This window comes from Thamnophis sirtalis, unplaced genomic scaffold (assembly GCF_051295495.1).
Source record: "Thamnophis sirtalis isolate CommonGarterSnake01/CBP01778 unplaced genomic scaffold, rThaSir2_p1.2 scaffold_5, whole genome shotgun sequence".
NCBI lineage: Eukaryota > Metazoa > Chordata > Lepidosauria > Squamata > Natricidae > Thamnophis > Thamnophis sirtalis.
Genome location: NW_028261385.1, coordinates 35,580,871 through 35,593,210, shown reverse-complemented (window position 1 = coordinate 35,593,210; position 12,340 = coordinate 35,580,871). Strand labels below are relative to the sequence as shown.

General features: G+C 36.3%; 1 protein-coding gene across 1 annotated transcript in view; it reads right to left on the bottom strand.

The window, feature by feature from the left end:
• The window catches only part of ANKRD31 (ankyrin repeat domain 31), a 71,377-nt gene extending 61,271 nt beyond the window's left edge, over positions 1–10,106 (bottom strand). Inside the window, exons 1-4 of the mRNA XM_087715798.1 lie at positions 9,885–10,106; positions 6,253–6,329; positions 3,035–3,108; positions 1,996–2,042 (exon numbers count right to left, since the gene is read on the bottom strand). Of these exons, the coding sequence (XP_087571924.1) occupies positions 1,996–2,042; positions 3,035–3,108; positions 6,253–6,329; positions 9,885–9,988 (302 nt within the window). The 5' untranslated portion in view covers positions 9,989–10,106. The remainder of the gene's footprint in view (positions 1–1,995; positions 2,043–3,034; positions 3,109–6,252; positions 6,330–9,884) is intronic.
• Positions 10,107–12,340: the final 2,234 nt, after the last annotated feature.

Here is a 12,340-nt window from a genome sequence, read left to right as displayed (position 1 = left end):
CTGCGCCCCAACTGAGATGCCTCCTCCTCCTGCCTACAGCTAAGTCTCACTAGCCGCCCCTAGCTTGCTGCCCCCTCACCATCCTCACCCGGTTCGCAACCTTCCCTTCCCCTGCCCCTTCCAGGATTCCCACAAGCTCCATTTTGGCTCCCAGCAGGCTTCAGGCAGGCCTGCTAGGCCCAAAATAGGGGGGGGGCGCTCGTTTTGGCTCCCAGCAGGCTTCAAGCAGGCCTATTAGGCCCAAAATAGAGCGGGGGGGGGGCTAGCAAGCCTCCCTGCAGCCCCTTGGTAGCAAGGAGGGGGGCCTCAAGAGAGAGAAAGGAATCCCCAAGTGCATGGAGCAGAGAGGTCTTCAAAGTTGGGAACTTTAAGGCTTGTGGACTTATCTCCCAGAATTCAGCTCTGCTGGCTGGAGAATTCTGGGAGTTAAAGTCCACAAGTCTTAAAGTTGCCAAGTTTGAAGACCTCTACTAGCTGCTTATCCTTAAGGTCAGGCTAAGCTAATCAGTGGAGCTCTAAGAATGCCAGATGATCAATGGGCATGATCTCAGTTTCAAAACGTCTGGCTTTTCTTCCTCCTATCAAAGGCTACCTGGGGTTCTTCACAGGAAGAGAGGAAGGAAGGAAAGCAAGAAAGAAGGAGAGAGAGAGAAGGGGGGAGGGAGAAAAGGGAGGGGAAACTGAATAAGATATGGATGGATGGATGGATGGATAAAGGGAGGAAGGGAGAAAGAGAAAAAGGAGTGGAAGGAAGGACCACAAACCTTGCACTAGATACAGCTTCAGAGGATGCTTTGAAACAGCACTGCAATCCAGGGCTGGAAGGGACTTCAGAGGTCATCTAGTCCAACCCACTGCTCCAGCAGGAGACCTTATATTATCTTGGTTATTTTAGTGCCTCTAACACAGGAGAAATTCCCAGAAATCCCCAGGCATTGCCAACCTCTCCCCCCCACAGTAAAAAAAAAACCAACCTAAAGCAAAAATTCCATGCAGTTATTAAAAAGAATAGAAAAGGGGGTGGTTGTGTATTGTTTAATGGTCTGCTAAATTGGCAAAATTGATGACTAAATTGGCTACGCCCACCCAGTTATATGGCCACCAAGCCACTCCTACCTGGTCACATGACTGCAAGCCATGACCACAGAACCGGTAGTAAAAAAAATTTCAAACACACCATTGGATCAAGGCTATCCAGCCTCAAAATACAAGATACCCCGGGGGGGGGGTGTATCAGCATTTATTGCTTTCCTGAAGTGCTTATCAACTTCCCAGAAGCTTCTGGTTTCACTTATTTTATTTAAAACAGACTAAATAGCAACTACTGAAGGGCAGTAGTGAAAGATAGTTACTGCAGGCAGGATCAATCAATAAATGAAGGAGGAAAAGTGAAAGGAAGAAAAAATGAAAAGGGAGAAAGGAAAGTTACTGAGTTGAGTTTATGATATTTTATGGACCACAGGAATTTCCAGCACTGTCTCCCAACCCTTCTACATCCACTTTAAAACATATATGGCATTGTCCTTAAGATAATATCCTTACTTCCAGATACAGAAGAATTGAATATCAGAATGTACAGACATATGTAGGCCTATTATTTATATTCATTATAACCGTGATATAAAATACAGCATGTCACATTAGAATATATTGGATGAAGGTGTGTTTAAACCAGAACACCACCCCATTCATATACAGTGAGAACATACTATAAATCAGAGGTCTTCAAACTTGGCAACTTTAAGACTTGTGGACTTCAACTCCCAGAATTCTCTAGCCATAGCTGGCTGGAGAATGCTCGGAGTTGAAGTCCACAAGTCTTAAAGTTGCCAAGTTTGGGAACCCCTGCTATAAAGTCTATATACAAAGAGGAACAGAGAGAGACAGTGAGATCAATGTGCTACTTCTCAGCTAGATGCTGCAACCCACTAACAACATAGGTGGCAACTGAGCACTTGCAAAATCAGTTATAGTTCTCAGAGATATTGTATTTACGGAAGCAGAGATTGAGATTCTTCATTTTCATTAATCTCTTGATATGGCTGGAAGAAAAAAACAAATTAGTTCAGAAAACAATAAATAATAAATTAATAATATTTATATAACAGTAAATTATACTGAAACCAGTGAAAGTTATTCCAGTTACGTTATTTTTCAACTTTAATACAAGTAACTGAACTGCATATTTCATAGGATACAATGTCTGGAATGTAAGTTGATATCTTGTCTTATTCTAACACTCAGTGTTAAAATAAGTCATATGAAATTATATACATATTTTCTAAAAAAATATAGGATCCAGTCTTCCCAGCTAAGCCACACTTACATGGAATCTAATACAAAAAAATATATTATCTCATATTGATAATATTCAGTATCCAAATTTATATCTTGTATAATGTACTGTATCTTTAATGAACTTATGTTTCTATTTTTCAAAAATAGAAAAATATCTTTATGTGGCTATTTTATGCACCTGTGTAGTTATACTATTAATTTTTATTAAACAAAATCTTTGTATTTTATCACAGTGTAAAACATATAACATTTATAGCATGCTTTGTAATATTTTATTTCTAGTGTATTTAATTTTAGCTGATAAAATTATGTATAAATATATATTAAATTTATATATTAAATATAAGTTAGCTTTCTACTTCTTTTATACACAACTGCCTAATAATTAAATGAATTAAATGAAAATGGAGAAAATGAAAGTTTTGAAAGTTTTATTGGAAATAAATAAGTCCACATTTTACATATTGCTATAATATGGATTCAGCATTTCACTCATAAAACAGGCACATCATTTTGATGCACTGCAACGTTTTTTAATTCATGTATGGATGTATTTTAAACATCTCTTTCATGCCATATGCTTGGTGAAAAAAATATATGGTTAACTTCTATACACAGATTTTTCCATCCTTCCAAAGACATTCTGTGGAATGTACTGTTCATTCTAAGCACTTTTCCATTCTCAAGCTATTAAAAATCATAATCATCAGCACAACAAATCTAAGCAACTACATACCAGATTAAATAGTTCCAGTTGTTTCTGGACATGGAATTTGAGGCTATTAAATGGAATGTTTGGGGAAAGCTTTTCTATGATTAGAGATGAAAATAATTAATAGAAGCATGATCCCATAATTAATATCTTATAATTTTAACAAAGTTTTCAATCAATTATGACCACTACCTCTGTAACCCCTCCTTATAACATTATAATAAACAGCTGCAAGGTAGCTATATAAATTGATTAAATAAATAAAACAAATAGAACATATGTTACACTTTAACCACTTGTATATCTTTGCAATACAGTGTTGTTAATACTGACACATATAGATAAGACTTTAATAAGAATAATAAATTGTATGTATATGTTGTCAAATTCACAGCAACTCTGGAGTTTACCACAGGTAGTTTTTTGGATATATAAAGCAGTTTTTTAAAGTTCTGTTTGCATGATATGATCTTATGTATGACCTCATAAGTAAATTCTTTTTAATGGGACTTGCATTCAATGAAATGTGCATTAAATTGCAACCCTAAATAGCTTTCTGGTTCATAAGTATCTTTCGTTATTATGGAGAGGAGACCAGTCAAAGGGAGGTTTGATACAATAATAAACTGCTTCACTGAAACAAAACAGCAAAAATGTTGCCATATATATGCATCTGCATCTACAGGCTGCTTATGACACATGGCATTAAAAAAGCTTAGCTTTGCTTCATTATATCCACACAGTTTGTGTAACTGCAGAAAGAAAGAAAAATGCATGTTTCTGAAAAATGGTGAGGATATCTGATGAGAATGATCAAGTTCATGTATAGGAAGTCCCAAGTTAGTACCTAGGACTTTCACATTCCCATAAATTATTTTTCAATTTCTTATAAATCTGTTTAAAGAACTCAAAAAAGGCAAAAGAAAAAGCAAGGTACTAAATAGAAAAATAAAAGAAAAGGAATCAAAAACTTTCCAGAGAAAATATAAATATTTCAACAAATTAAGCAGTAACAATTAGCTATGTTAACGGATTTTAAGAGAAATGAAAGATGAATTATGCAAATTTTAAAAAATGAATTTGAAAATAAACCAAATAAATGTTTCACGCGCAAATTACAAAAAAAAAGTAAAAACTGAAATTACAAGAGAAGACACTATAACAACAGATAGTGTAGATATGCAAAAAGCATTTCATCAACATTATGCAAAATGCATAAAAGACAAGAAATTTCCCTGGAGAAAATAAACAAATATTTAAAGAAACAAAATTTACCAAACATTATAAGCAAACAAAAAGAAGTTATGAATTGATCCATAACAGTAAGGGAAGTTTGTAAAGCTATAAAACAAGACTAAAAGAGGGAAGATGTTTACTAGCTTCTTACCATAAATGCTTTGAAGATTATTAGAATCCTTACAAAATACCATGAATTCTGTTTTATATGCCAGACAGCTCGAAAGATGCTAATATAGCATAATATCTAAGGAGGACCAAGATTAGACTTTGTTCTGTAAAAGGAAACATCATATTCTGGCTGACAGACTGAAAATAGTCCCACTGATTTTCTTAGATGCAGAAAAGCTGTTAATAATAGTTTTGGAAGATATGAATTTTGAAGAGATTATTATAAAATATGCAAGATTGATTTACACTTTACAGAAAGCACAAATAATTGTCCATGGAAATAACTTTATAAGATGTATGTATGTATGTATGTATGTATGTATGTATGTATGTATGTATGTATGTATCAGCACTGGAGGCCACCTTTTACTTTGGATCTTCAGGACTGCCGCACTTAGTGCTGTGGGAAACCGGGTGGGGGATTGCATGGAGTGGTAGAGATATATAGCTATAACAACATTATTTTCTCTGGGAATCAAGGACGATTCAGCCTGCACCTGGAGTGGCAGACTGGGAAGCATCTCCAGTTGGGATGGTGGAGTGCTTGGACCATGCTTGAACTTGTGGGTGCAGGGGAAGGGATTTTACTTTCTTTTGGGTGGGAAAAACCTGGAAGCTTTCAGATTCAGGTTTTCCCAGATGTGCCAATATGACATCTCTAATAAAATGGAATTTTGAGGAACTTCTAGCCTTGGAATCTTCTTTCGTTGGGAGAGAGAGAAGAGAAGATGTAGAGAATTGTGGAAATAAAGATTTAAAAAGAAATTTATAAGTTAAAGGCATTTGGTAATGATTTGATTTAGTGATCTGGAGGATCCACCAAAGGGAAGAGACATTAATAGGAAATTTTTTAAAAAATGGTACACTAGCAGGTTTTAAAATGTTAACAAAAGATAGCAAAAAGATAAAAACAGAATTGATGAAGAAAACAGGGTTTAAGATTGAGAGAAAAGTAAAGTATTTGGGTATCACCATGACAAATGTGAATTATATGTTATTTTAAAATAATTACATTAAGATATGGAATGAAGCTTTAAAAGATATGTTAAAATGGGAGAAATCAGTGAGAACAATTTCTGTGATAAAACTTGTCCATCTAGGTTCAGTTCCAAGTGGGGAAAAAGACACTGGAAATATGAAGGCTGCTTGGAAGAATGGTTTAATGGAGCAGAACCATTAAGCACATGGTTCTTGTGCAGCTGAACAAATGGAGTGGAGAATGAGTGTTATTTATACCCTCTCTTGGGCTTTGAACCTGAGCTTTCTGTTCCTGTGGCAACGGCAGGTATTCTATTGGTTGCTATAGGGGTCATGTGCAAATCCTAGGAGTTTGTCTGAGATAAGTTTGGTTGAACTGTGCTGAGTGATGTAATATCCCCAGGACCCAGGCGCCATGTGATAAACTCTGCTGCTAGATGGGTAGAGGGCTAATCCTATTATGTTCAGAGGGTCATGTTTTAATCCCATCACCCTGGAGCTGGAGGCCTTTTGTTTTGTAGATTGGATGGCCCAGTTTTTCTGGGGCTATTAACAAAGGTGGGGGCTGCTTTCCAAGAGCATGTTTCTCCTTTTCTCATGCAGGGAGCTATAGTCTTCCTTTTTAATATTTCCTAAAATATTTCATTCTTCTAGGAGGCGTGGGTGCTAACTTTCTACAAACCATTTTTAAATATTTCAATAAAATTATATTTAAAAATAATGTATTATTTAGACAACTTCCATGATATATTGATTTATTTTAATATCTATTGCTTTTTGCCTGTTGTTTCATTTTATTTTTTTATTTTTTATTTTTTTCCTTTTATTAAAATATAAGAGAGATAAAATCTTCTCACCTCCATATGTATTAGCTTCTTCTGAAGTAATGCTGATTTCCCTTGCTAATACCATGTCTTTATCCACTAAAGATAATCTAAAAATATAGAACACATCTTAGTTTTAGTTTCTTTCACCCATATAAGGATTGAAATTGACAATGCAGAAAGTAAATGTTCCCAAGATAGAGAGATTATGTAAATATATCTCAGTTATATTTCTAGCTATGAGACTGACCAAGTACCTGTTAAGTCAAAAATGCAGGAGATTCTGACTTCCTTTCCTTGCACTAGGCAAGCAATGTTATATTTAAGGTATCATTCTTATTGAAGTGCAATAAATATTCTAATGTAGCAGAATCTCTGAGAAACTTGTGTCAAGTTAAGCCAAATAATGAATTAAGGGGTTGTACCTAGACAGCTGTGATTTAGTACTGGACTGAGTTATAAATCTTGACAGCAAAAGCTATTACTAAATACAACTTATCTCTGGCAACTCCAGTTTTTATTAGTTTTCAACATGCTGAAGTCCTTATTTGGGCAATCAAAAGAGGTTCTTTGTACAGTATATATTTCAAAATAGTTAAAGCAGGACAATATATCACTGATGCTACCATTAACTCTAATATTTCATACAGGTTATTACCAACTACAGCTTGTCTTTTGTAGCTCCAGTTTTTACCAGTTCTCAAACAGTTGTTATCCTGACTTACTATACTTTGTACAAAGTATATCTTTAAAAATAGTTAAAGCAGAATAATATTTCGTAGAGGAGAAAGGTCTTATTACAAGTGAACAAAATATTGAAAGAACCAATCCAAGAAGAAAACCTTCAGCAATCCGACATCCAGGAACCTAGACTACATTGGGGAGATAAAAGAGAGGACTGAACACTTCTGACTCCAAAATCAGTGTTATTTTTTTTCTCAATGAGCTAAAAAAATGGACTTTGTTCTTATGAATAACATTATTTTTTCTGTTGTATCTCCCACATCCATTCAAGACCATTTTAAAAAGTGGGTCTCCTACATTAATCTGTCTGCAAGTGCCACTATCTCACCCTTTCCCTTCACATAGTCTCTAAATACTTCCTTTAATAGTCAGGTCATCATAGCTTTTGTAAAGCCTATCAGGAAAGGGGTAGGGCAGATAATTAAGCTGTTCCACAGCAGGGGCCATCATTGAGAAGTAACCATTAAAAATCTATAGATGACATTCCCTTACAGGACGGATACTTTAATCATGTTTATGTGAGGCTTCACTATTCTGAAGTCAGAGTGCCCCATTTCTAATTAGTTAGCCTTGATTACAAATACAGGTTTTGTGCTAAACAGAAATAGTAATTTTCTCTGGTAAATGTAGAGCCATAATTAGGAACGTAACATAGTAGACTGTGCATTCTCATTAAGTGCTAAACATATTGTGAAAAATACTCTAAATTAACAAGTAGAAAAACAGATTGCCCAAGACATATGTTTTCAAAAATATCAGATATATAACTGCTGGTAAACTAAAACATGGAGGTGTTTTGAACATGCAGTAAGCAACTTAAGGGCATGGGACAACTGGCTATTCTCAAAAGTGTAATGAAATACACAATACTATCCAACTGCCAATGTTTGAATTATACTGAACTTGTTTGCTTAGTTTCAAAACACAGGATGGAAGGCAGAGACTTTTTCTTATCTGTCTCAGGAAGTAAGTGTCTTGGATTGGGCAAAATACAACTGATAAAAACTATTAATTAATGAACTCATACATTATCATTTCCTGTATAATGTTTAAGTATTCCAAAAAATGTTTGCAAACTATATTTTTAAAAAGATCCATGGATACAGTGATGAAAGAAATGTCCTTCTGGGTTTGGCTCCAAGTGGGGGAAAAGACACTGGAGACATGGAAGCTGCTTGGAAAGATGGTTTATTGGTGGACAGGACCACATGGCTTGAGTCCTGAACAGAAAAGATGATCACATGCTTCAATGTTGGTGGAGAAAAGAGAAGGGTCGACTGAGATGCTGAGTCCCTGGTTTTATCCCCCTCTGGCCTTTGATCTTGAGCTTGTATTCTGATTGGTTGTCAGATTCCCATGGGGCCATGCAGGAGCAACTCTCTAGGCTGCGTTTTGAATCCAGGTTTGGTTGAGTTCTCAGATGCCATGTGGCGAGTTGGGTAAAGGGGCAATATTATCATGCCTTAATCCCATCTCCCTGGAGCTGGAGAACTCTTTATTATGTAAAGGGACTGGCTTGGCCTTCTTAATGGCCCATTGACAAAGTGGGTGCAGGCAGGAAGCTACAGGGAGCTATTCTCTCTTTATAAAACATTTTTCTTCCTTTTCACATCCAGAGAAATATTCTGCCTTTTCAATATTTCCTAGGATATTTCATTTTTCTGGGAGAGGGCTGGGTGATAACTTCCTACAACAGTAAGAACACCAGAGCAGTCAATAAGTGCTGCCTTGACAAGTCCTATTTCACAAACATATATTAATGAATCCTTTTATACTTTTCAGTTAGCAGATTTCTCATCTATTTATATCTTGACCAAAACAACTGTGCTTTCTATAAAAAAAAGACTGAAGAAATTAATATAATATTTCCTCATTAATTACCTGGTGCTACTGTTAATTATACGTATCAAGGTAATAACAAATTAGGGGACATCTAGAGGAGATCAATAATATTAAAATGACAGGAAAACTAGATGATAATCCCATACATTTTGTTGTTTTGTATGATGCTTACAATGCAGTTTAAAAAGGAGCAAGACTTCAGCCATCAAGTTACACCTGTTATTTTTACCTGTTGACCCCATGGTTTCTCTTATCCAAATGATATTTATGTTTCCCTCAGACTAGTTAATACATAGATCTTATACTTAGCACGAAGCATTCTTTTTAAATTCCCAAGTCCTGTTTTGAGATTTAGACATACAAACAGTGGAAATAAAAATGAATGCTCTAGACCTCATTTCACTGCCACAATCTCTTGTAGATAATAATAAATAGTCAGTGATGCTGTATTTATACTCACTAGAATATATTCTACCCACGCACCTGAACTCAGCCACCTAGACTTTGTCCCCGTAAACTAAGAAATAGGAGGGGTTTTCATTAGCTATGCCCATGAAAACCTTGAACATGGAAAAAAAGCTTGATAGAGGTATTGGATAATGTATATTTTTATTTTATTTGTCTATTTTGCCATTTCCATTATTTATTTGTATTTTCTGCTTCTATATTGTGAGCTGTCCAGTGTTGGATTCCATTAGCATCAACATTGAAATTAATAAAGAGGAGGCATAATGTGCACAATGCTTCATAAAAAGTTATTACACGCTCGGCTTTGGTACAAAACACTTCAGAACTCGCAATTCTCCCGAGACGAAATATTGGACATAACCTTGTTTAGGGCTGTAAATATTAAGAATACTTGGCAGCTCGCCTCCAAGAGTAATGCAGACGCCCAAGCATTTGATGTACAACGCCCGTCGACCAGAGCCAAAATCTACCCTCACCCTTTTCTGGGAATGATGGACGCCAGCCTTTAAGCGACACCAAGTTGATGTTAATGTAAATGTAAAGAATGAATAAAGCGCTTTTGCAGACACCTTTTAAGCGTCGCCTTATACCCCCACGTGAGTCACTGTCACCTTTTTGCACCAAGCTCTTTTTCTTCCAGGTCGCTCTCAACCACGCACCCTTCAACTATCGTCTCATCGCTGTCTGTATCGGAGACTTCGCCCACTTCCATCATAGCTGCTCCCCACACTCCCGTCAGTCCACGCTTTTCTTTCCCCGCTTTATGAAACCGCGCCCCCGCCCTCCTCCCCAGGGCTCAGTCCCCGAGACGACCCTTCAGTGCCACAGAAAATGGCGGGAGAAGCCCGGTGCATTGTGGGTGTTCTCCCCCCCCCCCGCGCGCGGACAGAACATGGGAACCTGGAGGACTTGCCCGGCCAACAGCAGAACAGTTAAGATTGCCAATTGGTTGGGCAGAAGAGAACGAAGAGGCTGGCGACCAGAAGAAACTCCTTACTCGGTCCAAAATCTCGACGTCACAAGCCACCTGCTCCCTGTTCTGCCACTAGGCCTACCTTAAAAGCGAGTGGAATCGATGGGGGTCGAGTCCTTTTTGCCACGGAAATATGCTCCGTTAAGTTTAAGGTTGACGCAGCTAAATGCCCAGCAATTGCACACAGGTGTAAGGCACTGTGCTTTTTTAAATTGGAAGTATAGTTAATATTTTTTAAGTTTTGCATTCGTTTCTCTTTCTCTGGCAGAGGTATTTATCACTCCTGTATCAGATATGGTATCACTGTTTTTTCTGTAAATAAATCTCTGATTCTATAACTCCTTGAAAAGGTAACGCACCTTTCTCTCACCTATCGTCTTCCCGCAGTTTTTATATCCTGAACTATTGCACTGATTATGTTTCTATAGATGCCAGCAGTTTTTAAAACAAGAGCTCTAGTAAAATGGGACAACAGTAATATCAATATCTATGCTTAATTTTAAAGAGATGAGGAAAATAGTTCAAACACAATTTAATTTCTAGAGGCACGAAGACATCACTTTGTACTTACACTACACAAATCCTGTACTGGTAGTCCTTGACCCACAAGAGTTCATTGAGTGACCATTCAACATTACATCAATACTGAAAAAAGTGACTTATGACCATTTTTCATATTTATAACCATTGCAGCATCCCCATGGTCACATGATCAAAATTGGATGCTAAGTGCTTCATATTTATGACAGCTACAGTTTCCCGAGATCATGTTTTTATGACCTGACAAGCAAAGGCAGTGGGAAGACAGTGTTACTTAACAACTGTGTTACTAACATACTAACATAATAACTGTTAAGTAATTCACTTAAGAAATGTGGCAAGAAAGGTTATTAATTGGGACAAAGCTTATTTAACAAATGTCTAACTTAACAGCATACGTTTTGGAGCTTAGTTGTGGTCATAAATTGAGAACTACCTGTACTTATGATATATACAGATATCTAAAAAGATAAATTGTTGGTTTAAGATATTTCTGTCCAAACATAGTTTCCACTTCCCTGCCTATGATCATCCATGTTGCTGCTGATCAAACAGCAGGAACCAAATGTTGATAGGAAATAAAAGAATAGCATACAATCCAATTTTCTCAATATTTTACTTAATTTGGTTGGTAATTTCTTACCATCCTGCAAAATGAATAATTTTCATGAGGAAATGTTGCAAAGCGGTCAGTGCATTATTTCTCAAGTGCATTTAAGACTAGTGAAATTATAGTATTCATAACACAAGACTGAAATAGTAATAGAAAACATACTGTTTTATATTATAGCAGCTAATTCCAGCTAAATGGCCTGGTATGATACAATGTTAGGATACTAACAACAAAGTCCAGACCAAGATTAGCCAATTTGTGGTACCCAGAGAGCGATATGGTCCTCTGTCTAATTCCATGTATGGTAATCCTCAGAAAAAAATTAAAAGTTTTAACCAAATTTTTAGCTAAGATCTTATAACAAAAAATATCTGTCCATTTCACTTTTTCAAGAGAGAAAGGAAGTAAGTAAATAAGTAAGTAAAATCTTTATTACGGTCAAAGCAATACACATTAGTTTTTACACTATATTAAAAAATACTAACATTAAAATATAATTAACAAGTATTTACATTAAAAGTGGATAATAACATAATGATCCAACGATTGTTAGAGGTATGTCCAGATAATTAGTACAAGATGGTACTATACTTCTGTAGCCAATTTTTTTCTTATGGACATTGCAGCAGCACAGAACTTTGCCACTGCATATGTGGTAACCGATTATCTGCCCTCCCTGGCAATCTCTCTAATAAGGGGAGAATATGTGCAGACTTACAAGCTCTGTATAGCTTGCAGTGTAATAGAACATGTGAATTATCTTCCATTTCTCCTTTACCACATATATAAACCCATTCTGCTATAGGTGTTCTCTTATACCTGCCCTGGAGGAATGCTGAAGGAAGAATGTTAAATCTGGCTCTGAAGAAAGCTATTCTTTGTTTTGGGGAGATCAGGTCATTTAGATACCTTGCCAATTCCCACACACCCTGTTTGATTCT